Source organism: Stenella coeruleoalba (genome assembly GCF_951394435.1).
Source record: "Stenella coeruleoalba genome assembly, chromosome: 12".
Taxonomy (NCBI): domain Eukaryota; kingdom Metazoa; phylum Chordata; class Mammalia; order Artiodactyla; family Delphinidae; genus Stenella; species Stenella coeruleoalba.
In genome coordinates this window covers 31254460-31275489 of record NC_137158.1, presented here as the reverse complement: position 1 = coordinate 31275489, position 21030 = coordinate 31254460, and the positions used below count along the sequence as shown (strand labels likewise).

The 21030-nt window shown below is 35.7% G+C and overlaps 1 protein-coding gene across 16 annotated transcripts in view; it reads right to left on the bottom strand.

Moving 5' to 3' along the window:
* Nucleotides 1–21030, bottom strand: part of LOC307195594 (uncharacterized protein) — a 920801-nt gene that overhangs the window by 395823 nt on the left and 503948 nt on the right. For 15 of the 16 annotated variants that reach the window (XR_013830873.1, XR_013830874.1, XR_013830875.1 and 12 more), the window contains one exon: nucleotides 15315–15396. The exons of the other annotated variant lie outside the window; for it this stretch is intronic. Coding sequence is in view for 1 of the 15 variants with exons in the window: in XM_079939800.1 (XP_079795926.1) it covers nucleotides 15315–15396 (82 nt within the window). In the remaining 14 variants the exon portion in view is untranslated. The remainder of the gene's footprint in view (nucleotides 1–15314; nucleotides 15397–21030) is intronic. 16 annotated transcript variants of the gene reach the window in all.

The following is a 21030-nucleotide window of genomic DNA, read 5'->3' as shown; positions in this document are numbered from 1 at the left end:
CCAACATAATTAAACTTCAGTGGATAGATTTTTCTTTAAAATACTTTAATTTCTTGTATTTGTTTTACTTTTAGCTGTCTGAAATGCACATTTCCTTATAAAATAAGTTGGAATATGAGGAGTTGGTTTGGTTTGGTTTGGTTGCTCTCTTATATAAGTAGTTTGAAAATAATTCTGAAATGAAACTTTCACTGTGGTCAAGTTATTCCTATTTTCTTTCCACAGCGCCAGCCATGAAAAAAAATCCATCGCCTTTTTAACAATCATATTAAAGAGTAAAAAGACCTTTTCAAAAGGTGAGAGATTGCCTTTGGTACTGTTAGTTAAATGTCGTATTTTCCTCAAGAACTAAGAGTCACCTTTATTAATATAGTTGACTACAGTGGCATCTGATTCTGAATTTAGAAAGCCACTAAGTTTTTCATATTTCTTATATAGATAATCTAGCTTGCATATCAAACATGGAAGCTGCCACACTTTTTGCTCTTGACTCCATTAATTTCAAACTTAGTTTAAGACTAATTATAATAGAATTCTGTGGTTAGAAGTAAAACCCAGCTCTAAACTGTTTAATATAGAAACAGAATTTTATAAAGTTATGAGATATCTCATGGAACCCAAATATAACAATGGGACGGGGCCTGAAGAAAAACTAGATATGAGCAATTTTCTTCTCTGCTTCTCTCTGAGGTTCTGGTTTATTTTTCTTTCTTTCTGTCATTGCTTCTTAATCTCTGGTCCATAGGCCAGGACATATGGTTATATGACTGTTCCTAACAGTCCAGACCCCCAGTAAAAGCATGACATTCTTGGCCCCAAGTTCTAAATCTCCAGGATACGGACTCAGTGTTCCATATCTGGCAAATTGCCCACCACAAACCTATCAACTGAAGTCACCTGGTTATAAGGTTGATCCTGCTACTGCAATATGGATGGCAGGACTGGGGAAGACACAGACTTAGAAAAAATGGGAAGTTGATAGTCCAACAAAGTAATAGATATCCATTGTACTAGGGCCCTATCTAGTCTATTCTCTACAGAGGCATACCTCATTTTATTGCACTTGATAAATATTGCATTTTTTACAAATTGAAGGTTTGTGTCAACCCTGCAACAAGCAAGTCTATTGGTGCCATTTTTCCAGCAGCATTGTCTTACTTCCTGTCTTTATGTCACATTTGGTATTTCTAGCAATATTTCAAACTTTATCATTATTATTAAATCTGTTATGGTGATCTGTGATCAGTGATCTTTGACATTACTATTGAAATTGTTTGGGGGCACCATGAACCCTGCCCACACAAGATGACAAACTAAATCAATAACTGTTGTGTATGTTCTGACTGCACCACCAAGCAGCTGTTCCCCTGTCTCTCTCCCTCTCCTTGGGTGTCCCTATTCCATGAGACAGGATAATATTGATATTAGGCCAATTAATCACCCTACAATGACCCCTAAGTATTCAAGTGAAAGGAAGTGTCACACAGTTCTCACTTTAAAAATAAAAGCTAGAAATGATTAAGCTTAGTGAGGAAAGGGTATCAAAAGCCAAGAATGGGTCTAAATCTAGGCTTCTTGCACCAAACAGTTAGCGAAGTTTTGAATATAAAAGAAAAGTTCTTAGAGGAAACTAAAAGTGCTACTCCAGTGACCACACAAATGATAAAGTGAAACAGACTTGATGACATGGAGAAAGTTTTAATGGTCTGGTTAGAAAAATCAAACTAACCACAACATTCCCCTAAGCCAAAGCCAAATCCAGAGCAAAGCCCTAACTCTCTTCAATTCTATGAGGGCTGAAAGAGGTAAGGAAGCTGCAGAAGGAAAGTTTGAAGCCAGCAAAGTTTGGTTCATGAGGTTTAAGGAAAGAAGCCATTTCTACAAGATAAAAGTACAAGTGCTGATGTAGAAGTTGCAACAAGCTATTCAAAAGATCTAACTAAGATAATTCATAAAGGTGGCTACACTAAACAAGAGATTTTCAATGTAAATGAACCAGCCTTATGTTGGAAGAATATACTATCTAGGACAGTCATAGCTAGAGAAATCTCAATGCCTGGCTTCAAAACTTCAAAGGACAGGTTCACTCTTTTCTTAGGGGCTATTGCAACTGGTGACTTGAAGTTGAAGCCAGTACTCATTTACCATTCCAAAAAATCCTAGGGCCATCAACAGATGAATGGATAAAGAAGATGTGGCACATATATACAATGGAATATTACTCAGCTATAAAAAGAAACGAAACTGAGTTATTTGTAGCAAGGTGGATGGACCTAGAGTCTGTCATACAGAGTGAAGTAAGTCAGGAAGAGAAAAACAAATACTGTATGCTAACACATATATATGGAATCTAAGAAAAAAAAAAAAGGTCATGAAGAACCTAGCAGTAAGATGGGAATAAAGACACAGACTTACTAGAGAATGGACTTGGGGATATGAGGGTATCCCCAAGGATATGGGGAGCGGGAAGGGTAAGCTGTGACAAAGTGAGAGAGTGGCATGGACATATATACACTACCAAACATAATATAGATAGCTAGTGGGAAGCAGCCGCATAGCACAGGGAGATCAGCTCAGTGGTTTGTGACCACCTAACGGGGTGGGATAGGGAGGGTGGGAGGGAGGGAGATGCAAGAGGGAAGAGACATGGGAACATATGTATATGTATAACTGATTTACTTTGTTATAAAGCAGAAGCTAACACACCATTGTAAAGCAATTATACTCCAATAAAGATATTTTTAAAAAGTTACTTTTAATTTCTATAAAATATATTAATTCTAGTCAGTTTCTTTACTCTTTCTCCAGTGCCAATTATGCCCGTCCATGCCTCATTCAATCTCTCTTCCTTGCTAGTCACCCGTGGTATGTGGTACAACCAAAGATAAATCGTTATAACAAGTGATACTATCATCTGAAACTCTCTCTTAAGCCCTAAAATATCCTGGGCTCCTTATCAAAACCTTTGGCTAGGTTACCTATGTGGTAGAGCTAAGCCAACAGAGTTCACCTTATATGTCCTCAAACTTACAAAACATAACCAAATTTACAGCATCACTAACCCATCTATCACATAAGTGAAGGTGATTTTGAGTCTTATATGTTCCCACATTTCTAATTCACAAAATGACAACTCTAGTGTGTCATTGAAGAGAAGGATATAATCAATAAGAATTAGATTTTGGAACCTACTACCACTTATTGCCACATCCACATACCCTAAGACATCGGTATGCTATTCACAAGTTTATTTCAGAGGCTCAGAGTTACAGATTTCAATTCCAGTTCTGCTATGTAATGTAATCTTGGCCAAGTTACTTAACCTTTCTGAACCAGTAATCTTATCTACAAAAAGAGACTTGTTATATCTACCTCAAAGTGTTGTAAAGATTAAATAGGATAATGTATACAATGCTACAAGTATAGTTTGTCTTATTAATAAATACTAGTTTTCATAGCATTCAACCCAATAACATTCTAGGACCAGAAGCTCAGGCTGGCCCTGGAATGACAGATGCAGCCAGGCTAACTGGCGGGATGCAGAAAGTCAGCCTCCATGAGATCTGTTTCATACTTGGAAGAGGTAGCATCATCTCTCTTGGCCTGAAGAAGCTGCTGATTATCACAATCTCTCTTCCCTTTACCCTATACTCTGTCTTGAGGCATGCTGGCGTAACTTCAGAGCTGAGGTTTGAGGGACCTCAGCCCTGTAGTTATGGTTGCCTATCAGATAATTAAAGGTGATAAAAATTAGGACAACAAAAAGATCCTAAAACAGTAAGCCAAAACGATGATACATTATAATGGTAGAAGTATAAATGCTTTATTTAATTTTTCTGTTTTCCAAACTTTCTTCGTGTGATTCTATTACTTTCAGGATGAAAAATGTATTTTATTTACACTTGAAATAACCGTGAGAAAAAAAAAAACCCAGTAGTTTTAAAGACTGGTTATTATAGTAGCATTTAAATTAGAAAAAAACTATAAAAAGCCTAAATGCCCATCTAAAGAAATGGATAAAATATGTGTTGGTAGCGTCATCAAATAAATTATTATGCAAATTTTTGAAAGTGACAATATGGATTTACATTCATTTACATAAGATGAAATTCTTAAAAATAGATTATGTATCAGTGTGATAAAATAAAAAAAAGGTATGTGATGTAAATGGGAAGACATAAAAAAGTTTGTAATATGTATGATTAAATCAAATAATGCTATTAACAATTTGAAAATTTTAAAAAACGGTGAACTTTGGCCTCATGTCTGCCTTAATCCTCCCTTCTTTTTGGTACCAGTGAACCCTTCTGTTTGGTACTGGTGAACACAACATGGCTGCTGCCTCACCTCCCACCTCTTTTTTCAATCCACCTTGTCTTAATGACCATGATTTCAGCTCACCCCCAATCCAGACTGCTTCAGCATCTGGTCTCTGACCCCAGATGCTCTAGCAGAACATTGCCTACCTATATTTCTACATCTACCTGCCTGAAGGTATCCCAGACTTACCTGCCTTCCTGACTCAGTCCCAGGCATGTCCTGCTGGAGAAGTGCTGGCCAGAGCCTTCCCCCTAGGCACACTCAGCACACCTGGTAGCATGCACTTTGCTTTTAAAGATTTTATTATTATTATTATTGCCACTTTTTAGTTACATGGTGCAAATTCATCGATTCAGTTTCTTAATTATTTAGATGAAATATATCTCTGTTATAACATTATACCAAATTTGTTTTTCTAAAGTATTCTTTATTATGCCTTAGTTTCTCAAGAAATAATATTATAATCAGATTAATCTGTTCCTTCCTTTTTATAAAAAGTGCCTTTTTCTTGTAGTGTTTGCAGAAGATACATTTATGGCATTAGAACTACTCTGTTTCTTTCTTTCAAATTAAATGATATTCCTGAGACTGAATAAATCTTCATGAATAAGCACTACTGATGTTAAAATACACAAATGGACATATAATAAAATACATATTTTATAAAGCTGACAATGACTCTGGTTTCTCTTACTCTGTAACTCTGTAAAGAACTTAGTTTTGTTATCAATGTCCCCTAGTTGACTTTGCAATGACAGAGCACACTCGGGCCCTTATTGCTACTCTTGAATCTGCTGGGATAAGCAAATTAAAGCTGCCCTTGGAGGACTTCCTGAGCATCCTTGATTTTGGGGTGTACTCCACTTCTTCTCTATGAACCTGCCTATATATAAGGGTGAGAGGCTTTAACTCTGCAACACCCTGTATGGCAAGGGAGCCATCCTTTTCTTCTCTATGAAGTCTTAGTCAATGCAAAACTACATTAAAACTTGCTTGTGCTTTATCAATATTCTTTTGTCTCAGTAAAGTTTCATTTACCTGGAGGGGAAAAAAAAAAGTGTCTGTCTCCAATTATGAAACTGACCCCTCATTTGGCATACAAAGACTGAAATCTAAATTTCAAAAATTGGGAAATTTGATGCTAATTTGTTGTATGAGGAGAAAAATATGACAGATACAGTCCTGAATGTTTTATATAATTTGTTTTACTAAAATTCCACAATAAGACTGTGGGGAAAGCATTATTATACCCATTTCACAAATAATATCATATGGTAAGTGAGAAGGAAAGATGGAATTTGAACCCCAGGCTGTTGACTCAAGAATTTATACCCTTTCCAACCACTATTCTCCCTGTAATTACATAAACGAATTTGCTTTCAGATTTCCTTCATATTTTGACCACCTATTCTAAGAGACTGAACTCCTTTCCTTTATTTGAATTTGACTTGTCAAATCAGTCAGCTAACTTCAGGTACTCGGTGGATGCTATCATAGGCTAATTGAGGATCAGACTCCATTGGTAAACATATCACCTGATCATCTCCACTATCACCATAATGAGAATGACCACTCTTTGAGCACCTACTGTGTGATAACATTTTATCATGAAATTAGCATACACTGTTTTATTTAATCCTCAAAGTAATCCCCAAATCGGGAATTGTAAACCACAGATTACTACTTGTATCAGTCAGGGTTCTCCAGAAAAACAGAGCCAATAGGATAAAGAGAGAGAGAGAGAAAGGGAGAAAGAGAGAGATTACATGGAATTAGCTCTCGGCAATGTGGGAGTTAGCAAATCCATAGGGCAAACAGGCAGGCTAGAAACTGATGTGTGATTTTTATATAACAGTCCTGAGGCAGAATTCCTGCTACAGGAAACCTCAGTTTTTTACACTTAAGGCCTTCAACTAGTTGGATGAGGCCCAGGCCCACCACCCACATTATCAAGGGTAATTTCCTTTACTTAAAATCAACTGATTTACAGAAAAAAAAAGTCATATAAATTTGTTTAAAATTAAACTCAGACTTAAACAATAAATAAATAAATAATCAACTGATTGTAGAAGTTAATCAAATGTACAAAGTGCCCTCAGAACAACATCTAGACTAATGGTTGGCCAAACACCTGGGTACCATAGCCTAACCAAGCTGACATACATAATTAACCATCACACTACCCTTTCTAAGATAATGCCCCACTTTTCTTAATAACATGCTATAAGTGAGGCCACACTCACCCGTTTAATTCTCATGTAGGCCAATTAGCTTTAGCATCCTACCACCTTTACCCTACCTAAATTACCATCCCTCAAATTCTGTCTCACATCTAAATGTCACCTCTGAAATCTGTTTCTATCAATTACCGCCTGCTTTTGGTCACACGATTAACTGATTGCTCTAGCACTAGCAATTTAAAAATAGGCAAAGGTTCATAGCTTTAATTAGTGTACCAAAACCAACTCCCTAAACCAAGTCTAGATCCCCTGTAAACCAGATAATCCAAGCAAGCCAAAATCTATTACTTCTACAGAGTTTCCTGAAAGCCATTTGATGTTTCAACAGCAAAACATCATTTGCCCTCAGCAAAATCTTTCATCTACAGTGTTCTGTTCAATCAGCAAAATGTAAGAGGCATCATTATTTCTCAGGAAACAGAAATCAGTAGGTTAAGTGACTTGCCTAAGTTCAAAGTGCTAGTGTGTGAGATATGGGAGATCTAGAACCCTAATCCATTTACTCAGCATATATCACTTGAACGCCTATTATATTTCAGGCTCTGGGATCCAGCAACAGATAAAACATACAGTCCACCTGACCTCACAGAGTTTAAATTCTAGAAAGTATAGTTAGCAAACAAATAAATAGATAATACTGGGGTGTCAGATAATAATAAGTGTTTATGAAGAAAAATAAAGCAGGTAGCAATTAGGATATATGATTTGGGGGTGAGAATCACAATACAAAATAAGGCAGTCAGGAAGACCTCACTGAGAAGGTGGCATTTGATCAGAGCCCAAAAGACATGAGTGAGCAAGCTCAGTGGAAATATCGAGAAAGAGGGTGCCTGTCATACAGAGGAAAGGTCCTGGCATAGAAGCTGCCTAGTGTGTTTGAGAACCACAGTGGAAGCATTACAGAATGGTGCCAACTTAATTTATGCTAATCTGTCATTACCATCTTTAGATGTCTTTGCCATAGAATTCTGTTTGGCATAGCTATGTGGAAAGTCAAATATGCTTTACAAAATGAAAGTTATGAAATCTACAATTATTATTTTATCTATTATATTTATACTTACTTGTCATGATATGAATTTATCCTTCACTTATTAATGGTACTACAAATTAACTGAAGTGACTGGCAACTAAGTACACGAAGCATTAATTTGGCTTCTTAGCAAAGGGAAAGAGTGATTGTGGTCTCTCTAAATTCCTCTCCTTTTAGGGACTAATTTAGGCTTGTAGTACTTTGTTTAAGATGTATTAAGACTTTCAGAAAATCATTGTTTAAAAACCCCTTAAGAGAAATTACTTTTTATAATGCAAAACAAAATTGAAGAAAAATTTGCATATTAAGATTACAGTATCTGACTATATCTACATTACTAGGGTTTCTTGTTTTGTAGATAGGTTTTCGAGACACATTAATCAACATTAACTGTGTCTATGAAAGAAGGTCATTTATATCATCTTATGAGTCTTACATGATGATCACTTTTCTAAAATCTGTATCCATTTAATGGTATTTGAGCAATTTTAAAATGGTGATAGTAGAGAGTCCAGTCTAATTGCCAAGAGTCAAGTTGAGTGTAGGTAATATGTTTTACCAACAAAATCTGTGGTTATTACTTATAAGACATACCAGTTACCAGGTAAATTCATCACCTATAGTATCATGCTTACTGATATCTAAGTCATATAAATATAGCAAATGAATGTTCAGGTCTACAGTGGTTTGCAGCACATTTCTCATACATTTCATTTTGCTAATATTTCCTTTAAATCACTTCCAAGAAAAAGAGTAAGGTGTCTATTCTCTATTTCTTCCTTTTCAGTTAAGCCAAATGTGCAAACACCACATATGGAAGAACAGGAATTCCACTGACAAAAAGGAAACCAACTCCATAAACAGAAGTATTCAAACAGAAACTTCTTAAACTGGGACTTTATTTTTTTTTTAATCTAAATTTTGTTAAAGTACCCCTTAAGGTTATTCACATATTTTCCAATAAAAACTACGACAGAGCTGCTGCAAGCACAGTAACAATAAATAGCAAAAAGAAACTTCTAAGAATCCTATTGGTCCTGCAGCCTCCTGCCAGAGTCCCACACAATAGCAGATACTTAGGCTGAGAATGGCTCCACTGGAGCAACACTAATACATTTGACACAGCTTCCACCCTGTCATTATGCAGAGGAGCCTGTGCTTATCCCTTTGTAAAGTGGAGACTCTTTTAACCAGGAATCCCAGGATGAAACAGAACCATTTTCCTCACGGCAAAACAAATCCTTCTCCAGTGAATTTTGTTATTGTTTATTGTTACACTGTTCTATCAGCACTAAACTGTATGAAAGCTTCAATTAGTTCTTGATGAATGATCCCATAAAAGCATGTAGTTTCATTTCCCCTGCCACCAGATATATCACTGTTATTAAATGAAATATAATTGGGATAAGATTCACGAAACTTAGAGAAGCTGTAGTGCTCTCAGTTCAGCCTAAAATGGTTCGTCATCAGTGTAGCTGAATCACACTCGACTCACTGTACATATAAATTCCCATCGCTTGATCCTGGAGAGAATGTAGAGGCACTAGATACAGTCTAATGCACAATCTCTGCCCTTCACTGAAGATAAAGGCCTATGGTGAGGTGCTGAGTCCAGCGCTGGGTCAAAGAGTTGTTATCTCCACAGAGGAGCAAAAGGAATCTGTATCAATCAGACTTCTGCATGATGGAATATACTCATGTTATATGTTCCATAGGACCTACTGCATTGTTCCAGCAATAGGTGGAAGCCATCAGTTTTCCTCTTTCTCCTTAGTAGAGAAACCCTAATTTTTAGCTAGGCATATTGATACACAGAGTAAAAGGCTAACTTCTCTGCCTCCTTTTTATGTGACCATGTTGCAGCCAACGAAATGTAGAATTGGGGTATGAGACTTCTGAGAAATCTCATTAAAAGGAGCCAACTCAGCTGGGGGCAGACTTTATAAAAAATCTTTCTACCTTTCTTCCCTCTTCTGGCCTTTAATTCAGAAGTGAAAACTGGAGCTTCAGCAACTATATTGGATCAGGATGTGACCTTAAGATGAAAATCATGTAGGAGAATATTAGTACAGGAAAATAGAAGCCTGCGTGCCTGAAGACATTCTGGAGCTACCATCTAAGCCTTGAACTGCTATCCTAGGTCTTAATTAATGTATGATACACTACTCTTTTGATTGAAACCCTATTACAGGCAACAGAACTTAACTGTAACTGAGAGAGCTGTGGATACTTAACATATTTTTTGTTTTGTTTTGTTTTGTTTTGCGGTACGCGGGCCTCTCACTGTTGCGGCCTCTCCCGTTGCGGAGCACAAGCTCCAGACGCGCAGGCTCAGCGGCCATGGCTCACGGGCCCAGCCGCTCTGCAGCATGTGTGATCTTCCCGGACCGGGGCACAAACCCGTGTCCCCTGCATCGGCAGGCGTACTCTCAACCACTGCGCCACCAGGGAAGCCCTATACTTAACATATTTTTAAGTAACTAAACAACACCACTACCTGTTGGTCACTCTGTGAGGCATTTTAATGCATTGTGACATTTCATCTTTAAAACAAACCTATAAATTAGGTACTGATGTTATCTCCATTTTACAGATGAGAAAACTAAATCACAAAGCCATCCAGCACATAGCCTAGTTGGTGGTGAGGGGTTAAGGGAGAGGAGAGGGACAAACGTACTTACATCCTGTGTTAGAGACTGTTCTACATGCTTGAGAAAAAGAAATGAACAAAACAAGGATTCCCGTCCTCATGGATCAAATATTCTAAGACAGTCTCAAGAGTTCTTAACTGTAATCTTGAACAGAGGTTTACAAAGTATGGTCGGCAAACCCCTTGAGAATCCAAGACCTAGTGGATATACAAGATCAAAACAGTTGTCATAATAATACTAAGACTTTACTTGATTTTTTTACTGTGTTCACAATTACACTGATGGTACAAAAGCAATGGTGGATAAAACCGCTGGCAGTTTGCACAAACCACTAGTAGTCATAGTATTTCTCACCACCACAGATCCACAGTTAATAACTAAATTAATTAAATTATTTCCCTTAAGAATGTCCTCGGTGAAACAGTAAAAATGTGTAATTTCACTAAATCTTGAAACTTGAGTACACATCGTTTTAATATTCTATGTGATGAAATGGGAAGCATACAAAATACACTTCTGTATACTGAAGTATGATGGTGATCTGGAGGAAAAGCACTTGTGCAATTGAATCACAAGCTGAACTAGCCAGTCTTTCATGAAATATCATTTTACTTGAAATAATTAATAACAAACTATGGTTATTCAGACATGAATATTTGGCAGGTATTTTTTCAAAAATGATTGAGGTAAATCTGTCAGAAGAAACCAGCAGAATTTGCTGCCAGTGATAAAATTTGAGCCTCACAATACTTAAGATTTTTCTGAGGAAAATGGTGGTGATATTGACCAATACGATGTTTTGATATTTGGAAGATATGCATAATTCCGTGAACCAATATTTTCTGAATGACCAATGTATGTGTTAAATACATGCATGGGTAAAATTATGCACCGGTAAAAGACCCATTCAGAGTGCATAATAAACTAGTGGATTTTAATGTAACAAAGTATCAAGAGTATATTGATATGATTTCAGATTCCACACACTCTTCTTCAAAAGAACCACTTGCTGAGTTTTGGTGTAGTATCAAAGAATACATACAATTTTATGTGATGACAACTAGATATGTGCATAGGCCATATTTTCTTCACGTACTTCAATCATAAGAATGAATTGCAGCAGATGAAGATACAGATATAAGAATTGACTACTGTCTATTAACTTAGACATTAAAGAGATTTACAGAAGTATAAAATAATGTCATTCTTCTCCCTTAGTTCTTTTTGTTTGGGAGTTATTTTTTCATAAAAATGTTGTTTATGTTAGCAGGTAATGGGTTTAGTATTGTTATTTTAAATGAATTGTTTAAAAATATTTAAAGTTTTTTCCTCGTTTTAATTTTTAATAGTAAATAGAGACAGATATAACCCAAGGTCTTATTTTTTATTTTTTATTTTTTTGCGGTATGCAGGCCTCTCACTGTTGTGGACTCTCCCGTTGCGGAGCACAGGCTCCGGAAGCACAGGCTCAGCGGCCATGGCTCATGGGCCCAGCCGCTCCGCAACATGTGGGATCTTCCCGGACCGGGGCACGAACCCGTGTCCCCTGCATCGGCAGGCGGACTCTCAACCACTGCACCACCAGGGAAGCCCCCAAGGTCTTATTTTAATGGTGAGAAATTTAATTTGAAACAGAAAAACCGGGATTATTCAGACAGTTTATCTTATTTCTATGGGACTCATAGCATCTCACATGTGCTTCCCTCAAATTTTCCATTAAGCTAGAAAGACTCAATAGCAGAAGAAGTTTGTTGGTGTAAATTTTGTGACCTGACTAGGATCACAAAAAGATGCCAGATTCCTCTTATTTGGAATGAGAAAATTGAAGTTCAAAAGCATGTGACTTTTGACATTGCAATTAAGCCAACAGGGGGAGCCTGCAGAACAGACAGAAATGTCTGGGGTTAATTATTCTAAATGTTGCAACTGTTGTTTTCTCTAAATTCCTAAGAATCAGAATGTTTGCTACAACCTTTTAAAAACTGAATAAAGGAGGATTACCTTATGATTTCTGATTCTATCATTTTCTTCAACACAAAACATATTTTCTACAACCAAACCAAGGCCTCCACTTAGCAACTGAGTTAGATATAGCATCATATACTATTCAAGCATCTCCTTAAAATTAAGATGATGTCAGTCATCTAAACTTCAATTTTTATATATTTAATATAAGGATACTAAGATTTGTTCCTTAGGGTTGTTGTGAGATTGAAAAGAGATAACAAGCTTGAAACCACCCAAAACTCCCCCAAAATCATGTGCTTAAATACTTTGGATTTCATTTGATACTTTCATTTTTTTGGCCCTATTAGTTCCTCTAACAATAAAATAGTTCTCATCCAGTTTTGTGGCCATAAAAACATGCTTTTGGGGCTTCCCTGGTGGCGCAGTGGTTGAGAGTCCGCCTGCCGATGCAGGGGACACGGGTTTGTGCCCCGGTCCGGGAAGATCCCACATGCCGCGGAGCGACTGGGCCCGTGAGCCATGGCCGCTGAGCCTGCGCGTCCGGAGTCTGTGCTCTGCAACGGGAGAGGCCACAGCAGTGAGAGGCCCGTGTACCGCAAAAACAAACAAACAAACAAACATGCTTTTGAGATCTCTCACAACTGCGAGTAAGGATAATTGACCTTTGGCCTTGGCGCCCATCTCAGGCGCAGGGTTTGCAGTGAAGCTGTGGCTTCCCACAGGCTGCTCCCACTCAATGGCTGACAAGGCAACAATACTAAGACGGCCTGTTCCTGGGAAAATCACAATTCTCAGTATTCTAACCAGAAGTGTTGAGAGTTCAAAAAAATCAAGTTGCACAAAATTATAGAGCTAAAGAGCTGAGAATGTTTAACTGAATTTGTTACTAGGTGGAAGGCTATCTTGAAATATGGAACTACAAAGATTTGTGAAATGGTTTTGGTTGATTATGAATAAGATACAGAATGTAAAACATGATATCAGTTAACCCGAAACCTTTGTAATCACAATCTCAATTCAGAAAATCAAATCCATTCTATTTTTTGTATGGTATCTTCTAAACATATGTACATTTTAATTGGTAATATAAATTGTTATCATGTATTTTACTGACTTCTAGTCTATCATATATTCAAGTCTTACAGACAGACAGACAGACACACACACACACACATATTTTAGTGCTCGTTCAAATATAGAATGGAGTCACCACCTTGGGAAAACAAGTAATTGAAGGAGAGAAAAGAGGATTAAACTAACCCACTTCCTGCTCTTGATCCCCATAATCTTAAATTTAATATATTCTGAATCAGCTTTTCATACCTTTTTAGAACTAGAATACTAGAAATAGAATTCAAATTATATTTTCTGTTATAAACATACTTAGACTATATGTATAATAATAAAAAGTAAACATATAATAGTAAAACAGTAAGTGATAAAAAGCAAAAATTACTTTAAATATTTTCTGTACTCTGCCCTAACATCTAAGCATTTCAGTAGCTTTTCTTAGACATTAAATTTATTTGTAATCATAATACCAGTTTATATCCAAAACTCTCATAACCCAATCAAATTTCAAATTTAGACAAAAAATATATTCTTCAGTTACATATAAACTTCTGGAGTGGAAAACAGTGGCAATTATATAATTGGCAATGTTGATGACCATGGTGATTACAGCTTAGCACTCATTACTTTTCACAGTTTCCCTAATATTAACTCAGTCTCACAACAGCTCTATCAGGTAAGGGAAGTAGATAAACCTTTTTTCCTAAAGAGAAAAGCATAGCAGTTCAGGTGATTTATTTGTTATCAAATAAATTGTTCTGATTTGTAGCCTCCTCCTCTAGATCACAAATAACATGCAGTGAGGGAAAACTGCCCTTACACAATTCAAATCCACAGGGTCTGTTCACCGTTCATTTATTATTTTACCAGATCCTTGTATTAGAGTTAAAGGAATATAGATACTAAGCTTTTGAGACCAATCTTATTTTCTTGATAACTAGATCTTACCATATTTTACTTATCAGTTAAAATGGTTCAAGTCAAATGGGAACATTTTAAAAGTAAATTGCATGTAAATATGTCAATTATTCCCAACTTGGTCTATAGATTCAGTGCAGTCTCATCCCAGCAAGTTATTTTGTGAATATCAACAAACTGATCTTAAATTGTATATGGAAAAGCAAAAGACCCAGAAAAGCCAAAACAATATTGAAGGTGGAGGACTGACAGTCTATAGTTCAAGATTTACAATAAAGCTACATTAGTCAAGACAGTGTGGTGTTGGCAAAAAGATAGACAAATAGATCAGTGGAACAGAATAGAAAGTCCAGAAATAGATCCACATAAACACAGTCAACTAAACTTTGACAAAGAAACAAAGATAATTCAATGGTGTAAAGATAATTTTTTCATTAAATGAGGCTGGAATAATTAGACATCTATATGCAAAAAAAAAATCTGGACACAGAACTTAACATTATTCAAAAAAATTTACTCAGAGTGAAGTAAGTCAGAAAGAGAAAAGCAAATACCGTATGCTAACACATATATATGGAATCTAAAAAAAACCCAAAATGGTCAGAAGAACTTATGGGCAAGACGGGAATCAAGATGCAGACCTACTAGAGAATGGACCTGAGGATACGGGGAGGGGGAAGGGTAAGCTGGGACGAAGTGAGAGGGTGGCATGGACATATATACACTACCAAACGTAAAATAGATAGCTAGTGGGAAGCAGCCGCATAGCACAGGGAGATCAGCTCGGTGCTTTGTGACCACCTAGAGGGGTGGGATAGGGAGGGTGGGAGCGAGATGCAAGAGGGAGGAGATGTGGGAACATATGTATATGTATAACTGATTCACTTTGTTATAGAGCCGAAACTGACACACCATTGTAAAGCAATTATACTCTAATAAAGATGTTAAAAAATAAAAAAAATTTAAAAAAGTTTTAAAAAGTTAGTAAAAAAAAAAAATTAACTCAAAATGTATCATGGACCTAAGTGTAAAATGCAAAACTATAAAACTCCTAGAAAATAGCACAAAAAAAAATCTAGATGACCTTAGGTATGGTAATGACTTTTTACTTACAACACCAAAGGCTTGATCCATGGAAGAAAGAATTGACAAGCTGGACTTCATTAACATTAAAAATTTCTGCTCTGCAAAAACACTGTCAAGAGAATTAAAAAAAAAAGCCAAAGATTAGGAGAAAACATTTGGAAAAGACATTTCTGATAAAGGACTGTTTTTAAATATATACAAAAATCTCTTTAAATTCAACAATAAGAAAACAAACAACCCAGTTAAAAAGTGGGACAAAGGCTTGAACAGACACCACACCAAAGAAGATATACAGATGCAAATAAGAATATTAAAATATGTTCCACATACTATGTCATCATGGAAATGAAAATTTAAACAACAAAGAGATACTACTTACACACCTATTAGAATTATCAAATGCCAGAACACTGACAGCACCAAATGCTGGCAAAGATGTAGAGCTAGGAACTCTCATTCATTGCTAGTGGGAATACAAAATGATAGAGCCGCCTTGGAAGTTAGTTTGGCAATGTCTTACAAAACTAAATGTAATCTTACCATACTGTCCAGCAATTATGCTCCCTGGTATTTACCCAAAGGAGTTGAAAACTTGTCCTGCATGCAGATGTTTATAGCAGCATTATTCGTAATTGCCAAAACTTGGAAGCATAATTCATAATAGTCAAAACTTGGAATCTACTAAGTTGCCCTTTAGTAGAAGAATAGATTGGTACTGTGGTACATCCAGATAATAGAATACTATTCAGCGCTAAAAAGAAATGAGCTATCAAGCCATGAAAAGATATGGAGGAAGCTTAAATTCCTATTACTAACTGAAAAAAAGCCCATTTGGAAAGAATATGTGCTGTATGACTCCAACTAAAGGACATTCTGGAAATGGCAAAGCTATGGAAACAGTAAAAATATCAGTGGTTACATTGGTTAGGGGGAAGAGAAGGATGAAGAGGCAGAGCACAGAGGACTTTTAGAGCAGTGAAGCTGCTCTATAATACTACAATTGTTGATACATTTCATATGTGTCCAAACCCACAGAATGCACAACACCAAGAGCAAACCCTAATGTAAGCTATGGACTTTGGGTAATAATGATGTGTCAATGTAGGTGCATCAATTGTAACAAAAGTAGTATTCTGGTGAGTGATGTTGATAGTAGGGGAGGCCGTGCATGTGTGGAGGGCGAGGAGTGTACGGAATCTCTCTGTACTTTGTGCACAGTTTTACTATGAACCTAAAACTGCACTAAGAAATAGTCTATTTTTTTAAAGTAGATTTCATACCATCTGCATAACATCTTAAAATGATAATCTGAGAGTTGGGTACTGGAAGCAGTATTTTACAGAGCTTTGGGAGTTTTCCTTCAGAGTCTTCATAATGCTGTTGGGCTTCTACTTTAAAAGACTTCATTTTGCTAAGGGGTGGCATATTTCCCACTTTGAAGATTCTAACATGTTTTAAAGGTCCTGTCTTTGAAGAAATGAATATCTGTGGGATTCCCTGATGAGAAGATTTTCTATTCCAGGAGAAGAGAAGTCCTCTGTTGAAATTATTTACCAGATTATGGTTTTAACCCTGGAGACAGTCTAATCCCTGACAGGGTTATCATCTTTTTGAAAATATTAATATGTTTGGAAAAGGTTCTACTTCTGAAGAAATTCTTGTTGCTAGAAGGAGGCTATCTTTAAAGTTTTTAGCAAGTTGTTGTTCTCAAGTATATTCGGTAGCATAGGATGACCTCACTGGGAGAACATTAAAGTAAGATGCGATTTCTTCTATCAGCATTTTTATAGAATTCTATGAACATTAGAATAGAACTAGTATCTCATGAAGTGTGTAAATCAATATTTTCATTTATTAAATTAAGTTAAAATGTTAAATGAAATCTATTTAACTTAAAATTATATATATGCCTTATTGGTCATTTTGGCATTTTATTTTTTTTTTAATTTTCATTTTATATTGGAGTATAGTTGATTAACAATGTTGTGCTAGTTTCAGGTGTACAGCAAAGTGATTCAGTTATACATATACATGTATCTATTCTTCTTCAAAGTCTTTTCCTATTTAGGTTATTACAGAATATTGAGTAGAGTTCTCTGTGCTATATAGTAGGTCCTTTTGGTTATCTATTTTAAATATAGCAGTGTGTACATGTCAATCCCAAACTCCCAATCTATCCCTCTTCCTCATCCTTCCCCTCTGGTAACCACAGATTCATTCTCTAAGTCTGTGAGTCTGTTTCTGTTTTGTATTTTAAATATATGAGTCACATAAGCAATGATAAATATTAGGTCTAGCATTAGTCTACTAATAAAAGAAACACATGCTCTCTATCAATTGTCCTTTTTTATTCCATTTCTAAAACACCAAACATTTCCAAAGATGACACAAATATTTATTTGGAAAATTCACATGAGTGAACTGAAGGAAGATAAAATAAATAGAGGACCTGTAATTATAAACACTTTAATGTTTTTATAGAGAAAATAAAAGTGAAATGAGAGAAAGGAAGGAGAAAAGAGAAGTGAAGAAATGTTAGGTAATTAAACAAATAGGCTAGAAAGTCCAAGATCAAGGTGCTGGCAGATTGGGTAACTGGTTAGAGCCCACTTCCTGGTTAAAAGATGGTGTCTTCTCTGTGCCTTCACATAGAAGAAGGCAAAAACTAGCTCTCCAGGATCTCTTTTATAAGGGCACTGATCCCATTCATGAGGGCTCCGTCATCAAGACCTAAGCCCCTTTCAAAGGCCTTACCTCCTAATACTATTACGTTAGGCATTAGGTTTCAACATATGAATTTTGAAAGGATGCAAACTTCTGATCTATAGCAAGAATCAAGCCATGTTCCACTTTCTTCTTGAAGCCAACAATGGCATCAGAGCCCACTAAACCTCTGTTTTCCCTGAACTGCAACAGTATATGTTCTTGTATATCCCTTGGTCAAGGTCTAATGTTGAGTTAATTGTGGAAAGAAGTAGGCACAGGGCCAGTTCTATATGTAATATGACTTTGTATTTTGAGTTTAACATTTTAATTCAGAGAATTCCTGTTAATATAATATGTTGTACAAAGTGAGATTTATTAGTGACTTCAGCGTTTGGCTAGTTCAACAGAACCAAATCTCCTATTTAATCATGATCCAATTTTAACAAGGCATTGTTTGATGGCTCTTTAGAGTTGTATTTTTCCCTTGAATGAAATGTCCATATTGTTGTTATTAACCTCTACTTTAAATAGATACCCAATCTAGTTATTTCTAGACATTAGAATGAGAAATAAATTTTTCATTGTGTATTTATTACTTTACTTACTATGTTTAAAACTTCACCCATAAAGATGAATCTACTCAATGTCACCTGTTATTTAACTGAATATGTTTATGTTAACACAGAGCATACTCCTCTGATCCAGAGGTTTGCACTCCATGAGCGTATGTGGATTCAATGTCCCCCAACGTTCTTTCATATGAATCAATGCAGAATTTGTTCATATAGCAAATCACAACTTCATATGAAAAAAGAAAAGAAATGCAAATTACAAATGCAAGTCTGGGCACTAAAATTCCATGGCAGAACTTGGTACTCAATCTGATAATCTAAAACATCATTAATTACAATTTTCAGAGATCATGAATCTAATTATGTTATATCCATTTACAATCTTTTTCCAATGCAGTATACACATACACGTATTGATCAATTAGTCATCAACTATTTAGTGTATATATACTATGAATACAGTAGTTATTCTACTGTGGTCAGAAGCTCTGTATAAGAATTTCATTTAATTTTGTGTTTTTGTCCAAATGATAACCAGAAGGCCTAGGAATAATTATCTCAGAGACATGGAGGTATGGCTGTGAGGGAAGTCAAGAGAGAGGGCATCTGGATGATAAAAAAGAAAGAGGGAAAATCAAGAAGCAGAGAAAAGTATTAATGAAATTCTGGATATGGATGGCATTTGTGTTATAGATGTCTAATTCCAGAAAGGTTAAAGGCATTTTAACTCTTAATTCCATAATGGGGCCAGATGGGGGAAACACATATGCCAGTCTGATCCCTAGTAGTTCTTACCTCTCTGACCTGGGTGAATAAGTAATTTGAATGGAGGAAAAAGGCAAGTATTTTAGATGCTAAAATCCCAGGAAAGACAGAATAAACTTATGTGAAAAGAGCTTGAGAATGCTTAATATACCCCACAGAGTACAGACAGATGCAAATTGCCTTCTTTAAAGCATGTGCGGCAATTCTGCCCCAAAGAGTTTCTAAAATCTCACCCAAAACTAAGATCTTCTATAAGAGTGAAGATGCATCTTTTAGTTGATTCTATCATGCTGTTTACGCTCCTTAGTTCACATCTGAAATAATTTGATATTTGCAGTTCTTACAAACTACATTCTTCAAAATATTTTGAATGTAATTGGCTTTAAATGGCAGATAGTAGCATAGTTCAGTGCTAATAGTCATATATTTATATATAGATCAAAATGCATACATTGCAGAATATTTAATGATCCCCCAGTGAGAAAAGATGGAATAAAGAAATATATTTAATATAACCTATTTAACAATTGTCAACCAAATTGAATTGCTTTGGCTTTTTTAGGGGATAATTCTCTAAGGACAATCATGTAAGAAGCAATGCGCATGGTCACTAAGGCTATTTTTGTTCTGTTTCAGGCTTAAAATATACCAAGCAAATAGTGTAAGATGCTGAAAAAAAAAAATATATATATACTCTACCCTGATTAATGAATGCTATAGATATCTTTCTGCTCTGTCTGCTTGGTTAGCTTTGTTTCAAATGCGATACAGATCTCATGCTGCACGGCAGATCCAGAAATAATCCATGTTCCTTTAAATTCAGGCAATGCATCATATTCTATTACACTGTGTCACATCAGTCTATGACAGTAAAACATGAGTTATGTGGATATGGACCAGTAAGTGAACTGGTCCCGACAAATGGACAAGTTGAAGATCAAGTACAGTGTTCTCATGAAAAAATATTTTTAAAAATAATATCATAAATAATATATAAGACTTGAAGGGCACTGCTTCTTATTTACTCACATAATCAGCATCCCACATAATCATGCCCCCAAAACTGAAAAATGAATCTTGACCACATGCATTTATATGATCTGGAACTTAAATAAAAGTTTCCTGTGTCAAATTTCACCTTCGTATTTTTTCAGATATTAGTTATGGAAAAGATAAATAATGCATCAGAGTCTCTCTTCACGTCAGCTATATCTAACAAAACAATAATGGGAGACATTAGAGACGAAAAAGAAAGGCTTTCAAGGATAAGAAATTTTGATTGTTGTAAATATCAGTATTATTCCAGTGGGGTCTTAAGGAAGGGTATGTGATCAAAGCAGTGAGAAAGTTAATTTGCTACATCATTACTATTGTGATAGTTCTAATTAATTAACAGTTACTGTGCCCTGATCTGCTAGGTACTTCAGAGAATTTTAAAATGTACACAGTTTTAAGCTATATAATAAGTTCCAAACAAGAGAGAATATAAAATAAATTAAAAACAAACTTGAGAATAATTGGAGGGAAAATTAAGAATAGATGACAATTTAGAATGTTGCAAATCTAAAGTTCTCTGATACTGCAATCTGATTATATACAATGTTTAATAAAATTGAGTGTGCTTTAAATAGAATTGATAAGAAATTGAGGAAGATTCTAGGTATATAATAAATACTCTTTGACATAAATCATAGCAATAC